This window comes from Condylura cristata, unplaced genomic scaffold (assembly GCF_000260355.1).
Source record: "Condylura cristata isolate star-nosed mole 26May11 unplaced genomic scaffold, ConCri1.0 scaffold00011, whole genome shotgun sequence".
NCBI lineage: Eukaryota > Metazoa > Chordata > Mammalia > Eulipotyphla > Talpidae > Condylura > Condylura cristata.
The window spans coordinates 25,648,224-25,671,761 of NW_004567112.1; the positions used below are offsets into that span (position 1 = coordinate 25,648,224).

Sequence of the window (23,538 nt, forward strand, 5' to 3'; positions counted from 1 at the left end):
TTCCATCCTTATCAAGCTGTTGAGTGTGAAATAATCTCTCCTTGTTTTCTTCATCCTTAAATTAGTACAGATTTCTTGCTTTATGTGACTGTACCATGACTTACCAACTCCATTTATGGATATTCAATCATATTTTCTGGATAACAATTTTGTGTTGTATATTCCACTATTTACATCACTGACAAGTTTTTTAATTGCTTGACTAGAATTTCCAAAACCATTAATAACAAAGATCAATATCCTCACTGGGTCTTGATTTTTCAGGAAATATCTTGATACTTTTTTTTGTTAAAATTAGACTTGTTGGTCCCTCCCTGGTGGCGCAGCAGGTAAAGACACAGTACTGCAGGCCAGTCGCAGCCGCTTCAGTGTGACTTCGATTCCCAGCCCCGGAGGTGACCCACATGGTGCTGCAGACCTCTCCTGTCTCACCCACTGCTCCCCTCAGCAGTGTACTTTGTCAGTCTGCTTGTTCTGCTCCCCACTTTGTCTCTGGTGAATCCTCTCACCACCCCTGCACCTCTGTTCTGCACCCCAGTTCTGTATGCATAAACAAATAAATCTTTAAAAAACTAATAAAGCAAAGTCTTTACTTAAAAAAATAGACTTGTTCTTTTTGGAACACTCTTCCCACAATTCTCCTTCCCTCACCAATTATTTGATTTGATAGTAAACCTTTAGCTGATGTTTGAGAAAGTGCAGGAGAGGGGGAGATGTCATTAATACTTTACACTGTCTGATAATACCAAGCGTTATCAGCTTGGCAAATGAGAAAACTAAAGATAGCTTGATATTTCTCCATTCCCAGAAGCTCTAGGCCACAGAGAGCAGCTCTCTCCCTTGTCTCCCAGCTGCACAGTGTGGGGCATTTGTGCCCAGCTGCTGCCCCTGTGGTGTGAGGTGTCCCTTCTGCACCAAGGAAATGTGCCCCATGGCTGTGCAGGAAAATTCCACACTGAGAACACAAAGGGCATCCACTGGCACATTTCTCCTCATCGGGCTCAGTGTTTCCATACTGAAAAAAATCCAACTCCTCTGAACTCTTAAATTTAAAATTATTTAGAGCTCCTGAACTTCCCCGTGGTAGGATGAACACAGTGGGTCCTATTTAAAGAAAACACTTTCAAAATGTGTTTGCTTTATGAGTGGTCATGTCCAGTTCCTGTTCACCTCTTAGGAACCTAACAGGAGGATTATTGGACCCACAGGTCACCATGAGAAACATGAGGATTTTTGTGACAGTAACAGCACAAGATATTAATGGGATTCGGACCTCCCAGTGACCTTAAATCGCAATACTTACATTCTTCTCATAAGAGAGACTAAAAGGAAAAGAGAATTTGGATTAGAAAAGAAAAAGGTGATGTTCCAGAATATGAATTTTAGTTTATAAACAAATAACAAGGCCATTCTCCCTACCCTAACAAAACTAACAGGGTGTTGCCGGAAACAGTAAAATTGAAAAAATAAAACACAAAAATCCAGTATCACAGGATAAGTTTTAAGTACACCAGGATCTAAAAATTTGAGCTGATAGACCGCACAGCCTATCTGGGAAAAATTATTTTTGTTTCTCTGTGGGTTTTGTTTGATACAAGTTTTATTTTATGATTATTTTTAATTGCATTTTTGTATTAAGATTATATTGACTTATACCAGTGTATGTGATCTAGGGGTGTAGATTTGCACCTCTAGAGGGTATGTCGCCACACCACCCTGACCGTCAGGGCACCGGAACTGCCCACTGTCACCCACTGGACCCCTCCGCCCTGCCCTCCCACCCTTTACCTTCCCCTTCTTGTAGCCTTGGTTCCGCCGTCAGATTGCCAGGACGTTTGTTTGTCTCGTGCATTTATCTTGTTTCTCTATATTCCGCAGATGAGTGAGACCATCAGTATTTGTCTTGTCCCTCCGACTTACTTTGCTTGGCAGTATTCCTTCTAGTTCCACCCACGTTGTCACAAGTGGCGATAAGTGATTGTATCGCTGAGTCGGAGTCCCTGTATATCTATACCTCATCGTCTTTACCCGCTCCTCTGGGCGCTTGGGTGCTTTCCATGGCTTGGTGATTGATAATAGCGCTGCAGTAAGCATAAAAGTGTCTATCTTCAACCAGTGTTGTGCTTTCTTTGAATTCATACCAAGGAGTAGAATCAGGGTTCAGTTGGGGATCATCTATGTTAATATTGTGAGCACTCCTCCCTGCAACGTGGGGGAGATGTCCTGATCATCACAGTCTCTGAGTCTGCTCTTGCCAGGCCTCGCCTACAGGTCCAGGTCCCCCTGCAGTGGCTGCCACCTGTGTGCCCAGCGGGAAGGCTGCCTCACCCTTGCTGACCACCTCGCGCTTTCTGGGGGGCTCTGGCCAAGCTGGTGCACCTTGGATGTCTAAGTCTGGCAGGATAGGCTAGCCTCAATCACTGCTGCCTCCCATGAACAGAAGGCCTATGCTGAGGAGACTGTCACTGAGTGTCACCCTGAATAACTGGGGTCTTCGAAGGCCTCCTTTAGGACTCTTTTCCATGCGCTGGTGCACACCTACCACTCTCTACCCGTCTGATGTGAACCCAGTCTCAGGTGTAGGAAACTCCTCAGACCTCCTCAGTTGAGGACACAGCAGAGCTGGCTGTCCTGGAACTTGGAGGGGCCGGGACCTCACAGGACACATGCCAGCCAGTGTGTCTGAGATGGCAGCGCAACCTCAAGCCACACAGCCTTCCTCCTGAAGGGCTGACCCCGACACCAGGTGTTTAACACAGTTACTTCTCCTTCTTCGCACGCAGGTGGATGGAGTGGAACCCTGGCTTCCCCTTGAGTATCGATGCCAAATGCCACAAGGATTTGCCCCGCGACATCCAATTTGATAGTGAGAAAGGAGTGGACTTTGTTCTGAACTACTCCAAAGCGTAAGTTTATGAGAACTTAAGGATGCTGGGCAGTCCCTGCCAAGGTTGGGGCTGCAGGCCGACCCTCCCTCCTTCCCTGGTGGGCTCTGGGGCTGGGTGAGGGTAGCTTGACCAAGCAGCTCTTCCCAAACATACTTGATAACATCTGGCCACAGGGTGTGTTCTCAGTGCTTCTTCGGAGCTGAAATACAGCAGGATTTTTAAAGTCTGCCAAGGCCCGCTCCTCCCATCTGCTTATTAAAGACACACGTTCCCAACCCCACCCCAGAGCCAAGGGAGGGGCCTTTGAACCTGTTCCCTGACCCTTCTGGGAATTCTCACCAGCACCACACAAATCTGGAAAATCTTAACTCCATGGTTGTGCAAACTGAATGAGCTTCAGGCCACCCTGAGAAGCTTCCACAGCCCCCAGAGACTGACCCATGAGGTGTGTCTCCCATGAACGGTGGTCCCTCCTAGACCAGTACAGGAGGTAGACATGCAGGGTGGAGAACCAACCCAGTCAGTTTCTGTGGCAACATTTGCCTAGTGTTGCAGCTGCTCCCTGTTCTCTGGGCATCTCTTTTGGCCAGATTTTTGCACGGAAAGGCACCCAGGCCTGAGCCACGGCCTTCCTCCTTTGGGCGTTTGGAAGCACTCCACACACACACTTGCACATACATTCACGGCATCGCACTCAGTGCTGCAGGAAAGCCCCTCACTTCAGAAAAACCTCATGCATTTGTCTCCCTGAGGCCGGCTCTAAGTGCAAGGGAGACACCCATGAAGCCTCACACTCGTGTCTGAGCACTTTCCACATGGAATCATCTATTTTAACCCTTCACAGCAACCCTGGGGACTGTTCTTGATCATGTCCAGATGAATAAACTGAAGATCCACCAGGCCCAAGTCAGGGAATTTGCCTAAGAATCCATAGGCATATGGAGAATACAGTGTGAATCCCAGGGCTCTCTGGGTCCAAAGCTGAGGCTTTATTTTCCACTGCTAAAATTGGGATCAGCTGCAAAGACAATTTTAAACCAAAAATACAGTCCCTAACGTGGCTCCCTGGAAGCTTCAGGGTGATTAAATGTCTCAGTTCCTACCCAGGAATTGACACTGGTGAGTCAAAGGCTTTTGTAGAACAGAGCCCAGACCAGATGGGAAAAGCAGGACAGAAGGTTCTTGAGAAAGGAACAGTTTAGAGATATGATGATAAGGACAGAGAGACACTGAAGTTGGAGGAGAAGTTGCCGCTTCGGGGAGCTGAGCCGCCTCTATGTAGTAATGGTGGAGGGGTAGGTTGTTTATGGGTGGGGGGGGTGGAAGGATGGATAGTGGAGGGCTGAATGCGTGGTGGGTGGTAAAGGGGTGCATGGGTGGATGGATTGTGGAGGGTGGGGGGAGGATAAGTAGGTGCGTGGTTGGGTGGATGGATAAATGGCAGGTTGGTGAGCAGATAGACAAATGGATGGTCATTAGGGAGAAGGAGGAAGGGAGGGAGGCAGAAATGAGGGTGGGAAGTGCACAGATTGTGGGATGAGAGGCAGGCTTCACCTTCATAAGGCACATGTTCTTAAATGTCCCTTCAGGTCATTGCAAATCTTTGTGTCTCAGGAGCCTAATATAGCAGCTATCAAAAGACTAGGTGCCCAGTCAACTGTGTGGAAATGACCTGAGTATGACTCAGATGGACCTCACAATTGTCCTCACTTTCTATCCCCCTCTCTCCCTCATTTTGCCTCTCTCTCTCCCAGCCAGCCACCCACGCACGCGCACACATACGCACACTGCACACACATGCACATGCACAGTCACCTTCTATCGCTCATGTTTCCCCTTCATGGCAGCCTGGATCAGTGGTTCTACTCCTAGCTGTGCACTTACAGATTCCATGCCACCAAGCCCCACCCTGCCCAGACTGTCCAGCCAGTATCTGCAATATAGGTGCAAAGATTATTTTTAAACTCCCTAGGGGTCTCGATTGTCTGGCCCACATTGAAACCACAGGCCTAGCTACCTCCCCTGGCCTCATCTTTCACCCAGCTGCATGTGGAGTCAAGTCTACTCCCTTGGATTCCAGGGTTCAGGCTCATGTCCTCCTCTCCCAGCTCCACCATCCCACCCTGGGACAGTCAGGAACATCCTTCTACTTGCTTCCCCAGACTATATCCCACCTGGCAATGGACAGTCATTCCCTTCAGTTTGTTGGAGGCTCCTTCTACAAAGCCAAATATAATTCCTTTACGTTCCTCTCTAAAGCCCTTCAGCAATTGTCCCAACCAAAGGCGAGAACCCTGCCCAGTTCTCCAGCTTCTTTAGTTCCCATCTGCACAGAAAATTCCAGTCATGTGCTGCAGGGCTGATCAGATTATCAATCATGCCCTCTTATCTTTGCCAACACCGTTTCCTCTGCCTCAAACAACCTTTTCCTCGTGGCCTGGCTAAGTCCATCTCATCATTTTTCAGGACTTGGTTAAAATACCCCTCCTCTCAGAAGCCCAGAATACCCCTTGGCCCAAGTGACCTCCTCCTCTGTGGCCTCCAGAACTGTCTACACAAGCCACCATCTCTGCAGCCACACCATAGCCCATCTTTCTCCACATTTTTCAGGGCACTGGCTCCTGGCTACAGATTAATTGGAAATAACAGAGCAATGAAATCCTGAAATGGGCCCTCAGCCCCTCCTGGGTCAACTGGGCAACACCCTCTGTTGACACAGTGAACTGAGAGACATGAGGTCCTAAGAAGGAGATAAGAGCTGTAGATTTAGGATTTGAGGCAGGGGCAGCCTGAGTTAAGGGGAGTTGACCTTGGAGACAAAGGTCAGAGAGACCCCACCCCAGAAGATGAGGGGTATATAAGAGAGGGCTCTAGGCTACTAGAAGGTGATCCTTGGGAGTTATCCAACTTCTCTTAACTTCATTGTCTTCATCTGAAAAACAAGACAGCTTATTCAGGTTTCTTCTAGAATAAAATAGAACCACACATGTCAATACTGTACAAAGAAGTTTCTCCCTAAAGTTAGCTTTAATCTTCATCCCTTTTGCTAGTGGGCTGGGGTCGGGACAGCCAGGATACACTTCTCCATCATCACACACCTGCTGAGTATCTGCTTCTCAGACCAGACCATGCCCCCAAGGGTGCAGAGTGGGTCCTTCCCTCTCTCTAATTATCTTATTTATGGGTCCAGGAAGGCTTCACAGAGAAGGGCACTGATCTTTTCTTGCTGCCAGTCAGGGAGACATAGGTGGGGCCTGGTGGTGTGTGGTACAGATGTTCTGCCAGCGAGACCCCCAGAAGATGGCCTCAGAGGTGGCTCCCCATTTGGATGCTGGGAGGATAACTGGAAAGTCATCCAGAGGATATAGTGATGTGAAGCAAGACTAGAGCATCAGAGACCAACCTGACCATACCAGAAAGAACAGTGAGAAAATTCAATCCCATACAACAAAAGGTGGGTGGAGAGACACACCTAGACACAGCAGCCGAGGCAGAAACTAGCCATGCAAATCTCAGAACTATGCCCTCATGTTTGGCCAGCAACCCAGGGGAGGGAAGAGCTGATTAGTGTGGATACACACCCTTAACTGAGAGCAGACAGGGGCAGAAAAGCTGGGGGCAGGGGCCAGGCGGGTCTTCAGCCACGATGACAAGACATGGAATGGTTCTGCCTTTCTCTACCCCCGTGGGACTGGAGCTGAACCTATAAAACACAATAGTGCAACCCCACAGACCAGAGCTGCAGGTCTGGAAATCCATGAAGAATGGATTTCCAAACACCAGCCACTCAGCACAACGCTTCCACCAGTGAATGGAGCCTCCAGGTTCCTCGCCTACTCCGTAACTCAGCAGCTGCCGATCAGTTCTCCCTGCCATACTGTGCCATTGCTGGGTACATGGAAATTCTGCCCCCTTAGGACACTTGAAAGGGCAGCCAGCTAGAAAGCTTAAAATATGAAGATGAAAATCCACAACACATGGCACCTTGAGCCCTCCAAAGAATATTCCACCACAGAAAAATCACATCTCCAGAACCCAACCACAATGACAGGGAAGATCTAGTCTTCCCATCAGGTACCAAGTTCAAAAAGCCATATAAAGAAATTCAAAGAAATGGGAGGAAATAATGAAACACAAAGATACACAAGGAAGTGGAGAAAAACAAATAAATGTCCTCAGAAATCAAATTAATGAACAAGAGATAGAAGTTAAAGCTCTAAAATAAGAAAATAACAGAAATGCATGATTAAAAAAATCAATAGAGGTGATTAAATAGTTTGGAGAAAGCTATGGAAGAAGAATAGACCTCATGGAAGAGTGAAGACAGAGCAGGGCATCAGGAATTGACAATAAACTTCCTTAAATTATTCTAATGTGTAACTAAAATTCAGAAGCCCTACTATAAGGAAGCAATTAACCATTCAGGTGATATGTCCTACTGCACCAAGTGATATGGTGGAGTAATCAAAATTTATTCTGGGAATTCAGAGGAACCATTTCCAGTCCACACTATAGAACTACAACCCAATTTTCCAGAAGAACATATAAAAATATATGTTATATATAAAAATCCTAAATAAAATCTTAGCAAATGTATTCAGAAATGCATTACAAATATTATACACCATGACCACATGAGACTTATTCCAGGGTTAAAAAAATTGATTTACCCTCCAAAAATCAATCAACATATTTCACCACTTCAACAAAAGAAGATAAAAATCATATGGTCATATCAATAGATACATAGAAAGAATTTTATAAGATTCAACATCCATTTATGATGAAAATCCTCAAAAACTGGAGAGATGGAACATGCCTCAACATACTAAGAGCCACACATGACAAACCTACAGCCAAGATCATATTCCGCAGCAAAAGATTGACAGCTTTTCATTTAAGGTCTGGTACAAGACAAGAATGGCCACTTTCACCACCACTATTCAGTATAGTATTAGAAGTTCTAGTTACAGCAATTAGGCAGAAGAAAGGTATAAAGTGAATCCAAACCGTGAACCAAGAAGTAAATCTATCACTATTTACAGATGACATGATAATATGCATGGAAAACCCTAGACGCTTAGAAAAAACAATTGAAACAATAAATCAGTATAGCAAGGTGGCAGGTTCCAACTCGGTTTCCAGACATCAGTTGTGTTCCTACATGCAAACAATGAGCTGGAAAAGAAAGAACTCAAGAAAACAATTCCATTTATAATTGCACCAAAAAGAATGAAATATCCAGAAATAAACTTAACAAAGCAAGGGAAGGACCTGTACAATGAAAATTAGTTGCTTAAAAAAAATAGAAGACATCAAAAAATGAAAATAGGGGGTATCCCTGGTGGCCTAGGGGTCATCTCAGCTCTATCACCCTGACAGTCTGAGTTTGAGCTCCGACCAGGAGCTCACATATATGCTCACATATATATATGAACCCACATATAGCGCAGCAAACCTGTCTTGCCTGTTGCTCCCCTTAGCAGTGTACTTCAGTAAAATCTGCCCATTCTGCTCCCCACTCTGGTGAATCTTCTCACCACCCATATGTCTGGCCTATACCCCAGTTATTTTATACAAAATTAAAATCTTAAAAAAATGAAAATATAGTATATGATCACGAATTGGTAAAATTAACATTATTAAAATGGTTATTTTACCCAAAACAATATACAGACTCAGTACAATCCTATTAAAATTTCAATGGCATTTTTCAAAGAAATAGAACAAGCATTACTGAACTTCCTATCAAACCACAGAAGATCCCAGCTAGCCAAAGCAATCCTGACCAGTATCACGCTGCCAGATTCCAAACTATGCTACACAGCTATAATAATCCAAACAACATGTACTAGAACTAGAACAGACACACAGACCAATGGAATAGAATTGGAGCCCAGAAATAAATCAGCATTTGTGTGGACAGTTAATCTATGATAAAGGAATCAAGAGGATACATTGCAGGAGATCAGCAGGGCTGAGAAGGGAATGTCCTCTTCAAAGAAACTTGAGAAAGAGCGCTCCTTCCCAGTGGAGTAACAGCAGAAAAGTGACTGGGTTCTGGGAGAGGTGACCAGCCTCACGCAAGAACCAGGGTACCTGTGGACCCTGACCACTGCACATTTCCTTGAATGAAATGGGGTGGAGCCACCTTCTTAAAGGAGCATCCTTCTCTCTGGGGCCACACAGGACCCCACAGGTGTTGTCCTGGGAAGGCAGCATCAGCAATGCTGCTGTGACCTACACAAACCTCTACAGGTCTGGATTTGCACCGTTCAGTAAGAAGTGGCAATGTTAGACCTCAGCCGCCTCGGAGGGTGAGATGTGGGAGCTCAGAGGCGGGGAAGAGGCTGACTGAAGACAGGGGGTGAAGGCAGAGAGGACTGCAGGATGTGATGTAGACCAACTTGGGACTCAGCTGGAATTCAGGATACTGTACAGAGGCCGGTGGAGATCCTTGACATGCCTCTGACTTGTAGGGAAAGCAAGTGGTCGTTAGGAGGGGGTGCTGGGGAAGAAGAGGCATGGGGGCAAGGTGAGTGCAGTGTGTGGGTATGCTGGAGGTAAGAGCCCACAGCTGCCTGTGATGACAAGGGCCTGGGGACAGTGGGACATTGAGGTGAAGCTGAGAGCCTCCCTGAGCACTGAGCCAACGCCTTCCAGAGACCAGAGAGGAAAGCAAGCGGCGGACAGAGGGCCAGATAGGGGTGTCAATGTCTGACAGCCCCAGACAGACGGCCTGCTGCATTTTGGAGGCTGGACAGAATTACGCATATGGCTGCATCTTGATGGAAGTTGGTGACAAAAGGGGGCTGAAGCAGAGACAGACCACAAGGCTCAGCATTTTAGTGTCCAAGAGAAAGGTGTTGGCTTTCAGATGCTTCAGAGGGATCAGGAAGTGTGGGGCTGGCCAAGATCCTTGAGGTGCAGTCACTTGCAAGCCATCAGTGCTCAGGGTGACAACAGTTGTGGGGGCAGAGAGGAGAGGAAGCAAAGAGGAGTCGTGAGTGAAGACTCTTCCGTGAATTGAGTGTGAAAAAAAGGGAACGAGTGAATTTTTCAGGAGCCTCCAAGGGAAGAGAGGACAGAAGTGCAGCAAACGGGACTGAGAACTTAGCCACTGGCCTCCCAGAGCACTGTGGCTTGAGACTATGGGCTTTAATATCAGCAGTAAGTGACGAGCAGGCTGCTAGCTGTGAATATGTATTCAACGCTTTTGATTTGTCAGTGCTTCCCATATTTCATGCCAGTACTCTGAGCAAAGACAGTGCCTACTGGTCATGATGAGGAAGTCAGAGAGAAGTTAGAGGTGCCAAGACCACACAGCTAGGGTGTTAGGGGGCTGGGACTTTAGGCCAGCTCCCATCTCAGCTGCCCTCTCTCAACTTGGCCTGGGCTCCTGCAGGAGCTCCCAGTGCCATCTGGGATTCTTGTGTCCAGACCCCAGCATGTGCTCTGGAAGCTCTAAGCCTGAAAGGCCCAACCCCCTAATGTTCTGCTGAGGAAGCCATGGCCAGCTTTGCCTGACAGTCTCCTGTGAGGCAAAACTTCCCAACAGACAAGCCACAGAGCCAGGCCCTGATCTGGTCCCGGTGGCTGAAGCCACAGCCAGGCCAGTCTGCCTGCAGATAAACCAGGGCCCGCCTGCAGAACACTGAAACATATTGGGCTGTCGCGTGGCCCCCGACCGAGCTGCGGCTGTGGGAGCTCCTTTCCTTGCCGCTTCTGGGTGACTGGTGACGGGTCTAAGCCTTGCCTGAAACTCGGCCAGTCCTGTTCAGTGAGGTTTGCACACCATTTTAAACCGACTGTGTGATGGAAAATGGAGATGCTGTTAGGACTGGAGCAGGAGAAACAAAGGAAACCAGGTGGTGCCCGCAGTTGAGCACCAGCTCCACCTGGTCATGCCAGTACCTGGCTGTGCCACCATGAACAAGCCACGAGCCTTCAGGGCTCCTGGGCTGCAAGCTCTGTTTCCTGGGATAACAGACCTCGAAGACCCTATTGTTCTTGGCTATCTCTCAACACCTGGAAATAGTTTGCCTCCAGATGACCTGCAAATGTTTGCCTCCGTGCAAATGTTCTCCACTTCTTTCTGGATCTGAGCTGCTGCTGTTTCCCAGGCCAGCCTTAGGGTTTAAGGTCAAAGGGACCCAGTAAGGAAAACTGTGGCCCACCTTTGGGCATGTGGCTCACTTCCCCTGGCCCACAAGACCCTTCAATAAGGAAGGCCAGCCTGGACCAGGGGCATCCCGGACACAGGACCTCTTTCCTGGGCTCCCTCTAATACTCCGCCTTCCTCAACGCTGTGGGACTGGAGAGGCCCGGGGAGGCCTCCTTCCCACCCCATTACCCACCACCCCCCAGAATTAAGTCCTTTCCACACAGCTGACACCAGTCTCGACAGGCCTACTCCTCTAGTTTAACAGGAGATTCTGTCCCGAAACACTCAGCAGACATGGTAGATGGAGGAAGAGGACTGTGGACAGTGAGTGAGGAAGGAGGTAACAGGACTGAAAGCAGCACCCTCCTGGCAGCAGGAAGCACTTCTCCTTCCCCTTAACGGGCTGGAGTAAAGGAGAAGACACCAGCCAGAGTGGCAGCTGACACAGCATTGTTTTCCTGCTTTGAGGTGCTAAGAGCCCACTGAATGTGGTCACCACTACCCAGGCTGTGCTCCAGGACCTTCCAGTGTCCCAGCCACTCAGTAACCTGCAGGCAGCTAATTCGCCTCACAGAGATCACAGGCCTCATGGCCCCAGCAACCTCCCCGATGCCCGTGGGTCCTAGGGGTCGCAGGGCAGCCAGAACTGAGGAGAAACCCAGTCGCTGAGTGAGAAAGGACTGCAAGGAGTCTGCAAGCAGGCGGCATGTGAGGGCTGCTCCGTCGGGGTGCCTTTCCCGCACCTGGCCCAGTTGCTTGTCCCTGGAGTTCCCGCCCTTGGTCACATGGACAGGCCTCACTCTGCTCACAGGTGGCTCCTCCAGAGCCTTCTGTCCCCTTCAGCCAGGTTTGCTCTGAACAAAACACCCAAACCTCAACCCTCTGACTCTGAGGCTTTTTGACCCCCAAACCTCCCCGTGACAGTGCCCCCAAGCCCCCCACCACTGCCCAGGGGTGAGGACAGGTGCACCAGGACCGCTTCCTGTGGCAGGGCCAGCCCGGCCAGCTCTGCCCTTCACCCTCGGGGGTGGGTGGCAGGAGGGACACCCGCTGGAGGAACACCGCAAGCCATGTTCCCACACCTCTCAGGCAAGCCCCATGCGGCCTGCGCCCTGTAGTCCCGAAGCTCAGCACTGAGCGGTGCAGACCCCCGTTGCTCTCCCAGTGGTGAAGGCAGAGGGCAGCCACATAACACAGGCCGGGAGAAGAGGCAGTGGGAGCTGAAGTCCAGGAGTGGAGCGGGGTACATCAGGGGAGCCCTCCAGGTACACTTACCTCACAGGCCTGGTGAGGGCACTCCAGGCCAAGGGAACCACACAACATCAGCTCCAGGTCAGGACCAACACCCGATAGAGCAGGAGGGCAGGTGGGAGCGAGGAGAGGGCAGAGGAGAGGGCATGGGCACTGGCGGTGGGGAGCGGGTGGGGTGGCTGTCACTTCTGACGTGAGCATGCCAGGGAAAACTGAGGGCTGGTGTAGCCTGCTGTGGGAGTCCAGCCCAGACTGGAAACCCCTGTCCTATACCATGCTTAGGGGAGGCCCAGGAAGCCTCTCCCCTCTTCACCTCCAAGCAGCCCCTGGATGGCCCAGGCCTCCAGGCCAGCTCTCACTCCTTGTTGCCTACAGCCTGCATTTTGAGTTTATCAAGCTCCTGTGCTGGCTTATTCTGCTATTCCGTGAAATGAACATTTGAAAACTGCCCTCCTCAGCACTAGGCTACTAACCAAGTTAGGCAGAGTAGCTGAGTGTTAACCTCTATTGAACTGCTCATTGCCCAGGAGCAATAAAATCCAGGAGGCCAGACAGCTGCTGTAGGGGAGCAGTGGCTCCCTGCCCTGGAGGCTTGCACCGCCCCAGGGCAGCAAAAACTTGATGAACAAATGAGCGAGTGAGTGAGTGAGAGTCTGGACAAAGCTCACATGAGTGGGATTGGCACACTCTAGACTGTCCTGGATGCCTCGCAGAGCGGCCTCTGTCACAGGAGAGGCGATGAGGACGTCAGTGTCGGGGCCAGTTTCTGTCCTAGTTCCACAAGGCCAATAAGCTGCTCTGTAGGAGCTGCCCTGGGCTGGCTGGAGTAGCAGGGAGCCACGGTAAGGAGGGGCTGAGAGGAGGGAGGCAAGGCCAGAGCACACCCCGGGGTAACGCAGTCCCTGGTCTGCAGGATGGAGAACCTGTTCATCAACCGCTTCATGCACATGTTTCAGTCTTCCTGGAATGACTTCCCCGACTTTGAGAAAATCTTCGTCAAGATCAGCAACACTATCTCTGGTGAGTGAGCCCTTGGGGCCCCCATGGGGCTGGCAAGAAGGGAGATGATTTTCCTGTCAGACCTGGAAGGGCAACACTGCTTGGCTCCAGCACCCAAGGGGCACCCCCACCCATGCAGTTTGCTTCACTGGTGACCAACGTTATCCCAAGGTTTCTCCTCCTCGGACATTCAAGGTTGAACACCCACCGCCACCCTCATTTCATATCAAAAATCTCCAAAATATCAAAGTGTTTTATCTACCTCAGTTGATCTTGATGCTTTCAAGCAGAATAAGGCAGAACTGAAGTTGATTTTTAAGCATGAATATAAAAGCAATCCTAGGACCCTTTGGGCAGGGTGTGTTTGGGGGGAGCAGCAGCGCCTACAGCAGGAAACTCAGAAGAGCAACAGAAAGATAAGGACACAGGGAGGAAATAAGCACCAGAGGGAAAACTGTCTGCTCCTCCCTTCCCCCTCCACTCTGCTAGGACCCTCCCCAGGCCCCACCGTTGCCATCCTAGGCACTGGACCCGAGTTACCTTTTTATCCCGCAAGTACAGTGCTGTATGCAGACCTCAGTCTTCATTCAGCTTGGTTAACTGAAACATGATGTCATCGGTTCGAAGCTCCCCGCTGGCCTTCCCTGCCCCCAAGCAATCCCATTCTGCTCCACGCTACGGGCTGGCCACTTCAGACACCCCGCATAACTTCCACCTCTTCAGGACAGCCCCCACAGGCCATTCATGTCACATAGTGTAGATTTTCATTTTTCGGGCTAAATCGTGAACATAACACATTTTCTTTATCCTTTTGTAAATGGACATTTAGGTTGTTGCTACTTCTTGGCTCTTATAACTTATGTTGAAATGAACAGAGAGGGGAGGTATTGGCTCGAGATCCTAGAGAGGCCAATTTTTTTTTTTTTAATAAATACCCAGAAGTGGGACTGCTGGGTCATAGTTTTTAATTTAATTTTAATCAATGTTTAATTTTTTGAGGAAAAATTCCATACACTTGTCCATAGGGGCTGTCTATGTGAATGCCCACCAACAGTGTACAAGGTTCCACTTCTCCGACCCTCACTAACAATGTGTTTAGTTTTATTTTTTTTTTTAATAACAGCCATCCTGGTAGGTATGAGGTGATATCTCAGGGTGGTTTTTTACTTGCATCACCCTGATGATTAATGACTTTCAACATCTCTTCGCATGCCTCCTGGCCATTTGTCTGTTTTGTTTGGACTAACAGCTATTCGATTTCTTTATCCATTTTTTTTATTAAAAAGTTTATTTTTACATCATTTTGCATATTTTTTTCTTCTTTATCCATTTTTAATTGGATTATTAGGAAGCCTTTTGCTATTGAGTTGTAGGAGTTCCTGATATATTTGGAATTTAATCCCTTAGCAAATATTTCCTTCCATTCCGTAGGTTACCTTTTCACTCTGCTGACTGCATCTTTTGCTGATGTGGTTTGATGCAACAATCCCGTTTTTGTTCTTGTCCTTGACAAAGGGGTATGCATAAAAAATGAAGGATGGACAGAGCCATGGCCTGACCCAGGGATGAGCAGGGGACAAGCAGTTGGGCATAACCGGTGGAGTCTGTGGTTAGCCAGCATCCCAGAGCGTGCCTGGAAGAAGGGACCAGCAGAGACTGTGGGGCTTGCCGGAGTCAGGGGTTCCGTGGCCTGGGCTTCCCCCACTCAGAACTCAGACTGAACTTCCCTTCTTCCTGCAGACAGAGTCATGAAACACTGGCAGGAAGACCTCATGTTTGGCTACCAGTTCCTGAATGGCTGCAACCCCGTGCTGATCCAGCGCTGCAGGAGGCTGCCAGAGAAGCTCCCAGTGACCACAGAGATGGTGGAGTGCAGCCTAGAACGGCAGCTCACATTGGAGCAGGAGGTCGAGGTAGGACCTGGTTGGCGGGGGGTGGCAGCCAAGGCCTAGCTCTGATGGTGGGGTCACTCTCTGTCCAGCAGAAACCACTTCCTGCAGGCCAGGGCTCACCAGCCCCCAGGCCACTATCTCCAGACTTGTCTGTCTGACTGATGGTGAAATTAGCTCCTCTTGGTAAAGTGGCCTCTTCCTTTTCCTGTGCTCTGATGAAAACTGTCTTTTCCAACATAGGAGGAGGCGTTGGGGGTGACATTTCTCTGTGATGCTTGGACCTAGGAACATAATACCAATATTTTCAATATTAATGTCAATTATTTAGAGCTCCCTATACCTGTGTGATTATCTGGGGGGGACATGACTTGTGAAATCCTATCCCCATGTTTGGGGGCTCATTGTTACAACTCTTCAATGCTGTTTTGTTCTTAGACTTTATAAGGGGTGTTTTGGTTTTTTTTTTTTTGTTTTTTTGGTTTCAAGTCACAAAAACCAATGCTGACTTAATCTCAGAAATGTGTTGGCTCACAACATTAAGAAGCAGAGCTAGGGCCCTCCCTGGTGGCGCAGTGGGTTAAAGCACAGCACTAAGAAGCTAAAGCCACTTCCGCATGAGTTCAATCCCCGCCTGCCCCGGAGGAGACCACATGGCGTGGCAGACCTCTCCTGACCCGCCCGCTGCTCCCCTCAGCAGTGTACTTCATCAGTTGGCCCCCACTCTCTCTCTCTCTCTCTCTGGTGAATCCTCTCACTGCCTCTGCACCTCTGGCCTGTACCCCAGTTCTGTATGCATAAATAATTAAATCTTTAAAAAAAGAAAAAAAGAAGCAGAGCTAGCTAACGTAGGCATGGTGAGTCCAGACTCAGGTGATCTATTTCTCAATTCTCTCCCTCTGTTGAACTTTTTCTTAGGATAATCTCCTTAAATGGGGGTCAAGATGATCAGCAACAATCTCAGACTTATCTTTCACCCACCTGTGAACAGCCCCCACTGGCAGAATGTCCCTGCAGTAAGCATCCTGTGCCCACCTTGAGATGATCCCCTGAGCCACTCACCGTTGCCAGGAGACTAGAGTCCATGGCTCAAAGGGGAGGACAGGGACACCAGACAAGAACTCCAGTGTCTACTGACACCCCTAGAATGTCAGAACCAAGAGCTAGAGGTAGCCCCCTTGTTTTCTAGAAGAATGAAACTTAGAGTCACAGGGAAATCTCCCAGACACAGACCCAAATCCAAGGCCTTTTAGTTCCCAGGCCTGGGTTCCAGGGCTCCAATCCATTCACCATGCTAACTAACCTGGGCACACTAAAGGTTTAACTCGTGACCATTCTGCCTACTCAGTTATCACAGCTGATCACATCTGCTCTGAAAGCCCAACTGTCCGGCACCTTACAGAAGGTCAGCCAGCCCTGTAAACGGCCACCTGTGTGTTTTCACGTTCTCGACAAGATAAGGGGCCATGTCATGCGTTGTCCTGGCACCAGCCTCCCCACACTCACCCTCTACCCTGGAGGGCCAGGCCCCCTTCCCTCCACTGTCAACCCGACCCCCAAGTATCTCAGGCACACTACTCAGGGCACATCGCACGGATCGGGAGAGAGGTGGGTCCTCTGTATCTGAAAAGGAGAAGAGGGATGCCCAGGCCCTGAACGCTTTGTTCTTTGATCGCCGGAGTTGGGAGTGTGAAGCCCGCGCTCAGTGGCCTCAGGGCGCCCTCTGCAGGCAGATCTGTAGACATGCATCTCACTGGAACAAAGCTGACCTGTCCACACATTGCAGCCAGGAGGCTCCCCACCAGCTGGAACACAACCCCTGCCTCCGTTATTTTTGTTCGAAATAAGAAATACTTTAGAAGAAGCACCATTTACCCTCTACACAGGATTCTTACCTAAGCAGGCCAAGTTGCCTAAAGCAGCCCTCCCTGCGTACAGGTTAGAGGACTCGAGGTTAATCTGAAAAGTGTAGCTTTCGAGGCATCTTTGTTTTTGTACTGAAGTATAAGAACTATCGCAAAGGGCAGGCGTCAGGAAGACCTGTCATGCAGGTCAGTGTCACCCCACCATGCCACGGGCCTCAGCACACAGAACATACCACGCCCCCCACCCGCCTCCTGAAGAGCACCCCTCCACCCTGAGCACCCCTCAAGACCCGATAGACTCCACTTCTGCAGAACTCACCGCTGCGGACACCATTACCTTGCAGACCCCCTCCCACCCCAGCAGACCTGTGCTCTTTCCCTCTCTCCCCCTGACTCTAACATGAGTTTGCCTATTTTTGAACTGTATGCAAATGAGACCTGTAGCATCACGCTTCGGTATCTGACTTCCGTCAACTATTTCTTCTAAACTCCACCTGCTTTCTTTGTATTCAGTTGTCACTCTGGGTGTTCTTTCAACATCTTTCATAAGGGCCAAGAAGATTTCATACAAAACTGAGGAGGTATCAGCCAGTGCCAATCCTTCACCTTACTGTAACAACTCCCACCCCCTGCAACCTGTGAAAATGTAATGTGGTCAGCCCTTGAATAGGGGGACAGAAGATCTATAAACTCTGCACTCCACTGCCCTCCAGAGCCACCCATCCCTCCCTCTGGGACTTCTGCTTAGGTCATCTCTGGCTGAAACTGATTTGGACCTATTTCCTCGTGCCCCCTGCAGCAAGGAAACATTTTCATCGTGGACTTTCAGCTGCTGGATGGCATCGATGCCAACAAAACTGACCCCTGCACGCTGCAGTTCCTGGCCGCGCCCATCTGTTTGCTGTACAAGAATCTGGCCAACAAGATTGTGCCCATTGCCATCCAGGTAGGCTGCCCAGCCCAACTTCTTTCCTGGGTGGCTCTGCCCAAGGAGGGTGGCAAGTCCCAGGATGGTGCTGGGAGCCGAACGCCTGCCAGTTAGACTGCAGGAAGAACAGACTGAGGGCTTCCTGCCAGCAGTGGGGAGGAGTGTCTACCAGGGCAGAGAGGGCTCCGCTCTCCAAGACACACTTGAAAAGTTGCCGGTAGGATGCATGCTCTACAGAGGATAACACACAATGCCCCAGACCAATATCCTAACTGGGGGCCCAAGTGATGCTGTGAAATGAGCTGAAGACTGGGGCCACATGGGACAAGGGGGAGGTTGGGGTTGGAGCCATGCCAGGCCCGGATGCTATGCTGCCTTCCAGTGCCCACGGGTTCTTGTTTCCACCGAGGATGGTGGAGAAGGAGAAAGGGAAGTGGTTTGGGGGAGTAGGAGGTGGGGTGCTATTTTAGTTCTCCCGCCCTGGCTTCCCTTTGCTTCCTCGAAGCATCTGGGTACCGGAAGCCGTGTACAGACAGCCGACACCCAGGACAGGACTGGTGTGGGACAAGGAGACCACTCAGCTAACATTACTTTGAACCAGTCATGAACTGGGTGATGTGAGCCTAATTGCAACTAGTTTTGCAGGTCCTAACCAGTCACCAAAATTATCCGAAGGGGTTAATCTGCATAGTTCACAATACCTTACCCTCAATTCTGACACCTCAAAAATTCCAACACTAATACGTTTTTCAAAAATGTGCAATAAATTCATTGGCAGCAAAACTCACTCTGAACCAATAGGAGAAGCTATTTTGTCCCATTCAATGTGATATGCATATGTATCGCTGCAAAAAATACTAGTCAGTTTGATTATAAAATATTGCTCAGGGAGAGATTGTCCTACAATGACATATACACACTGCTGAAAATATTAAAATTCTGAATTCTGACACATTTGACCTTCAAGGCTTCAGACCAGGGCCTGCTTTTATTCACAAGGTCATCACTATAACCCATCAGTGTAGGCAGGCACTACCATAGTGCAGCGGTTTACACAGGTAAGGAAACTGAGGCACAGGTGCACGTAGTCCGTAGCTGAGCTGGGTCCCACCATCTGACTCCAGAGTCTGTGGGCAACCCCCCACCTGCAGCCCATCTCCCAGCTCTCTGGAACTTGTCTCCCCTGGAGAAACTCCAAGCTGCGAGCAGAGAGAGGACCTTCCTAGGAAAGTAAAGCAAAAGTGAAGGGGTGGGGATACAGCAGAGCAAGGGGTGCAGGCGGGCTGCGCCACCCGCAGGCCCTCCCTACGCCGTCCTGGCGTCGGGCTGGGTGAAACCCAGCTCTGCCACTTGCCAGCAGGCCATGGAACCTTCAGCAAGTCATAGAATGTTCCCTCTTGGAATGGAAACTTCACTAACTATAAAGAGCCACATAAATGAAGGCCAGAAGATCACAAATCCAAACTCTGGATTTCTTTGAGGGAGATTGATAAATACATTCCATAGAAACACTTTTCTTCATAGAATATAATAAATAAAATAAACTGTAATAAAGAAAATCTATTAGATCATTTAAAAAGCTGTGAGGTGAAATTTTAACAAACGCTTAATGCTGAATAAAAAAACTTTGCCCTAAATTCAGTCAATTTCTAGAGCAGACACTTAGTGTACTTCCATTTGAGATTTGGATCAGTTTTTCCCTCTTGCAAGTGGGAGTGTATACATAGGTGGGGAAAAAATACAAACAGAAGAATTTAAAGACTCATATATAAAAAGAAATGTTCACGGAAAACCAAAATGGGGGGGAAACAATCTTTCTTGATATTACAGAGCACAATAAGGTCATGTCCAAGCAGACACTGCCCAAGGACAGAGAGGGGGAGGGCTGCAGAAACAGACCCCTGTTCAGAAGGACTTAGCTATAACAAAAAGTGGTATTTTAGCTCAGTGAAATGCTCTGGTGTTGAGCAAGCATCTTTCCATTCCAAAGGAAGGAACTGGAGCTCAGAAGGCTCAGTAAGTTGTCCAGGGTCCCACAGTTAGTAAGTGATGTTGCTGACATGGCATGATGAACCCGGGGGGCCTCTCTCCTCCATGATCCTCTCACGATATAATTACTGTTTAAGATTTGAAAACTTCCACAATTTCCTAAGAGGCCAGGCTTTTCTATCGCTATAGTCTAGAGAGAAATATTGCAATGTGTTTTTCTTTCTCCAATATATCAGCTCAATCAAGTCCCGGGAGACGAGAACCCCATTTTCCTCCCATCGGATGCAAAATACGACTGGCTCCTGGCCAAAATCTGGGTGCGTTCCAGTGACTTCCACGTCCACCAGACCATCACCCACCTCCTGCGCACACACTTGGTGTCTGAAGTTTTTGGCATTGCCATGTACCGCCAGCTACCTGCTGTGCACCCCATTTTCAAGGTACAGCAAGCTACTGTCTCACCTGGTGGGGGACATCCAGATGTGAGGGGAGAGTGGGAAGGAATGAGGGACACTGATCATTCCACAAGGCTGTAACTGGGAGTAGCCCGCAGAAAGGCACCCGTAGGGTGATGCTCAAGGAGACCTATAATTCCCCCAAGAAAGAAAGCAGCCCTGAGCTTGCTGGTTCCTGAGGGATATGGCCCTGTCTGGCCTGGGAACAGACTTTGAAGAGACCAGTGAGTTCAGCGCTCCTGCTACTGACCTTCTGTCTTCCTGGGTCCTATGGGCACCTACTGCTGGGGGACTGCAGGCTAAAAATACCTCAACATGCCTCAGCTCCTCATCTGTGAAACAGAAAATCATACCCTTGCCTATAGGACTCCACTGTCAGGATTAAAAATAGTTAATAAATTCAGTGAGTTTAAAGCAGTGCCCAGGACATGGCTAAGCTCTCTACAAGCACTGGCTACTGTCTTTCCCCATTACCAATGTTGCTAAGCCTCAAGGCTGCACCCCAGGCCTCCAGCCACCACTCTGCAGCCACAGCCTGCCTGCGCCCTGGGATCACCCCCTGCAGCAGACGGAGCTGGAGGTGGGGAGGGGCCTAGGGCTCCGGGTGAGACACAGCCCTTGTACCGGCCTCCTTCTCCTCTGGGGCCTTCTCTGTTGCCCCCCAGCTCCTTGTGGCACACGTGCGGTTCACCATCGCCATCAACACCAAGGCCCGCGAGCAGCTCATCTGCGAGTACGGTCTCTTTGACAAGGTGAGCGCCTCCCTGCCGTCCATGCAGGGACCCCAGCCAAGGGCGCCCTCTCTTCCCAGAGACTCACATTTCCTTTGAGGGGGGCCTCTCTAGCACCATGGGTGGGAAATGGGGCCTGCCATTATGCAGCATCATCCCCCTCTTCTGAGCACTGCCATTCTCCACCCCTCCCCCAACCCCTCCACTCTCCACTCCTCCGGCATCCAGTGTAGACCCTGCCTCCTGGCACCTGCTCCAAGCTTTAACACACCGGAGACCCATGTCTTTCTTCACACTCCGCCACCCACACAACCTCCCTCCCACACGCTGCACTTCCCACCCTGTGCTTCCTTCTTCTGTGCCCCAATCCACTCTTCCCCGAGTGGGGCCCTGGATCACCCTCACATTCTCTCAGGAAGCACCTGGCATATTGTGGCCCTTCCCACTTGGTCACACCTGAACCCGCACAGCGCCTCCCAGTGGAGAGCCGCGGGATCATCACTAAGGCTCGAGCACTGGGTTGCAAAGGACAGAACCCACTCAAGCCAGCAGAGGCTTACCCCACATATCTGGGCATGAGGGTGAAGGAGTCTCAGCTGAAAATGGGACTCAAGTGATGCCCCCGGGCACTGGCACCCTGGCTCGCACTGCTGCTCCTTTCACCCTGTTGGAGGTGGTGTTGGCCGCCTCCTAGCCCTGCTCGGCAGAGGGCCCTGCCCCGCGGCAGGGTAATCGAGATGGGCCTCGCTACCTCGAGCTGCAGCCTCGTTCCCCTGCGGTGGTCATCTCCCTCCCAAATAGAAAGTGCCAGGGCATGACAGTGGTGGTTGGAGTCAGATGACCACGTGGCGTGGACCCGTGTCGGGTGCCGCAAGTCATCCTGGAAGCTTCCGGTCCTGACCACTCAGCCTGACAGCAGGTGTGCCTCCATCCCAGCAGCAGAAGCGGGGCCCACGCCCCTCCTTGGACGTCTCTCCAGCCCTCAGCTAGGCCCACCACCGGCTCTCACGGAGCTGGAGCTGTGTGGGTCCTGGGGGCTGGTATCAGCCTCCTCCTTTAGCCCAAAGATCAGGTCACAGAGGTTAGTGCTCAGACGCTGGGCAGCCTGTGAGCCCAGTCTCCACCTCGGCCAGCAGCCCTGCTACCCTCCTAGGGAAGGAAGCTCGCCCTGCGCTCACACCGCTCCCCATCTCTGCTTTTCTTCAGGCTGAGGCTCTTCCCTGTAACCTCATTCTGAGTTGAAATCCTTCCTCTGGGCCTGCCCTTCTGTGCCCTTTCCGTTTCTTTCTGGTGAGCTCTAGGGCCAGAAGGCTAGCGAGTAAGCCCCAACTTCAGCTCACAGCACTCTCTCCCCAACCCCCTCTCAAGGCCAACGCCACAGGGGGCGGTGGGCACGTGCAGATGGTGCAGAAAGCCATGCAGGACCTGACCTACGCCTCCCTGTGCTTCCCCGAGTCCATCAAGGCTCGGGGCATGGACAGCACAGAAGATATTCCCTACTACTTCTACCGGGACGACGGGCTCCTGGTGTGGGAGGCCATCAAGACGTGAGTGCATACTGGGGTTGCAGTCACTGCTGCCAGCAGGAGCAGAGGTCCTGGGGGGAGAGGGGGTCTCGGGTCTCGGATTTCTCCCTTCTCAGGGCAGTGAGGGAGGAAAGGGGAGAGGTTGCTGGGGAAGGGGATGACCTAAGTGTGAACTTTAAGGAGTAGGCCCTGCTGGGTCACCCCTTCCTAGCTCCTCTCTCATCCTGGGCCAGGTTCACCTCCGAGGTGATAGGAATTTACTATGAGAGTGACCAGGTGGTGGAGGAGGACCAGGAGCTGCAGGATTTCGTGAAGGATGTTTACGTGTATGGCATGCGGGGCAAGAAGGCTTCAGGTAGGGCCAGCCCACAGCCTTCCTCCTGGTCCTCTCTCCTGCTCCTCCCTGCATCTCCGGCTTTCCTTGGGCGTGCGGTCCTGGGGCATCTACCACAGCGTGTGCTGCTGGGGCCAGAGTCCCAGGGGAACACTGCCCATGAAGATACCTCATGGGGACAGCTCAGGGGCTTTCTGCAGCCTCTGAGAGCCCACATCTGGACAGGGCCATGCTACTTTTCCCTTTGTGGGTTTTGTCATTGCAGGTGCCCTTCAGCACTTGTTGGGGGAGCCCAGGGGCAGGGCAGGAATAGGGATAGTGGGGGTGGGGGTGGTGTCCCGCTATGGATGCCAGAACTCAGCCAGCTCTTGGATCCACCTCAGGTTTCCCCAAGTCTGTCAAGACCAGGGAGAAGCTGTCGGAGTACTTGACTGTGGTCATCTTCACTGCCTCAGCCCAGCACGCAGCAGTGAACTTCGGCCAGGTGGGCAAGGGCAAGGCAAGCAGGAAATCAAGGGT

General features: G+C 50.4%; 1 protein-coding gene across 1 annotated transcript in view; it reads left to right on the plus strand.

Annotated features, from left to right (window-relative positions):
* The window catches only part of ALOX5 (arachidonate 5-lipoxygenase), a 42,615-nt gene that overhangs the window by 16,834 nt on the left and 2,243 nt on the right, over positions 1–23,538 (plus strand). The window contains exons 4-12 of the mRNA XM_004680645.2: positions 2,784–2,906; positions 13,217–13,323; positions 15,043–15,215; positions 17,856–18,002; positions 20,210–20,413; positions 21,094–21,180; positions 22,528–22,706; positions 22,919–23,040; positions 23,403–23,503. Of these exons, the coding sequence (XP_004680702.1) occupies positions 2,784–2,906; positions 13,217–13,323; positions 15,043–15,215; positions 17,856–18,002; positions 20,210–20,413; positions 21,094–21,180; positions 22,528–22,706; positions 22,919–23,040; positions 23,403–23,503 (1,243 nt within the window). The remainder of the gene's footprint in view (positions 1–2,783; positions 2,907–13,216; positions 13,324–15,042; positions 15,216–17,855; positions 18,003–20,209; positions 20,414–21,093; positions 21,181–22,527; positions 22,707–22,918; positions 23,041–23,402; positions 23,504–23,538) is intronic.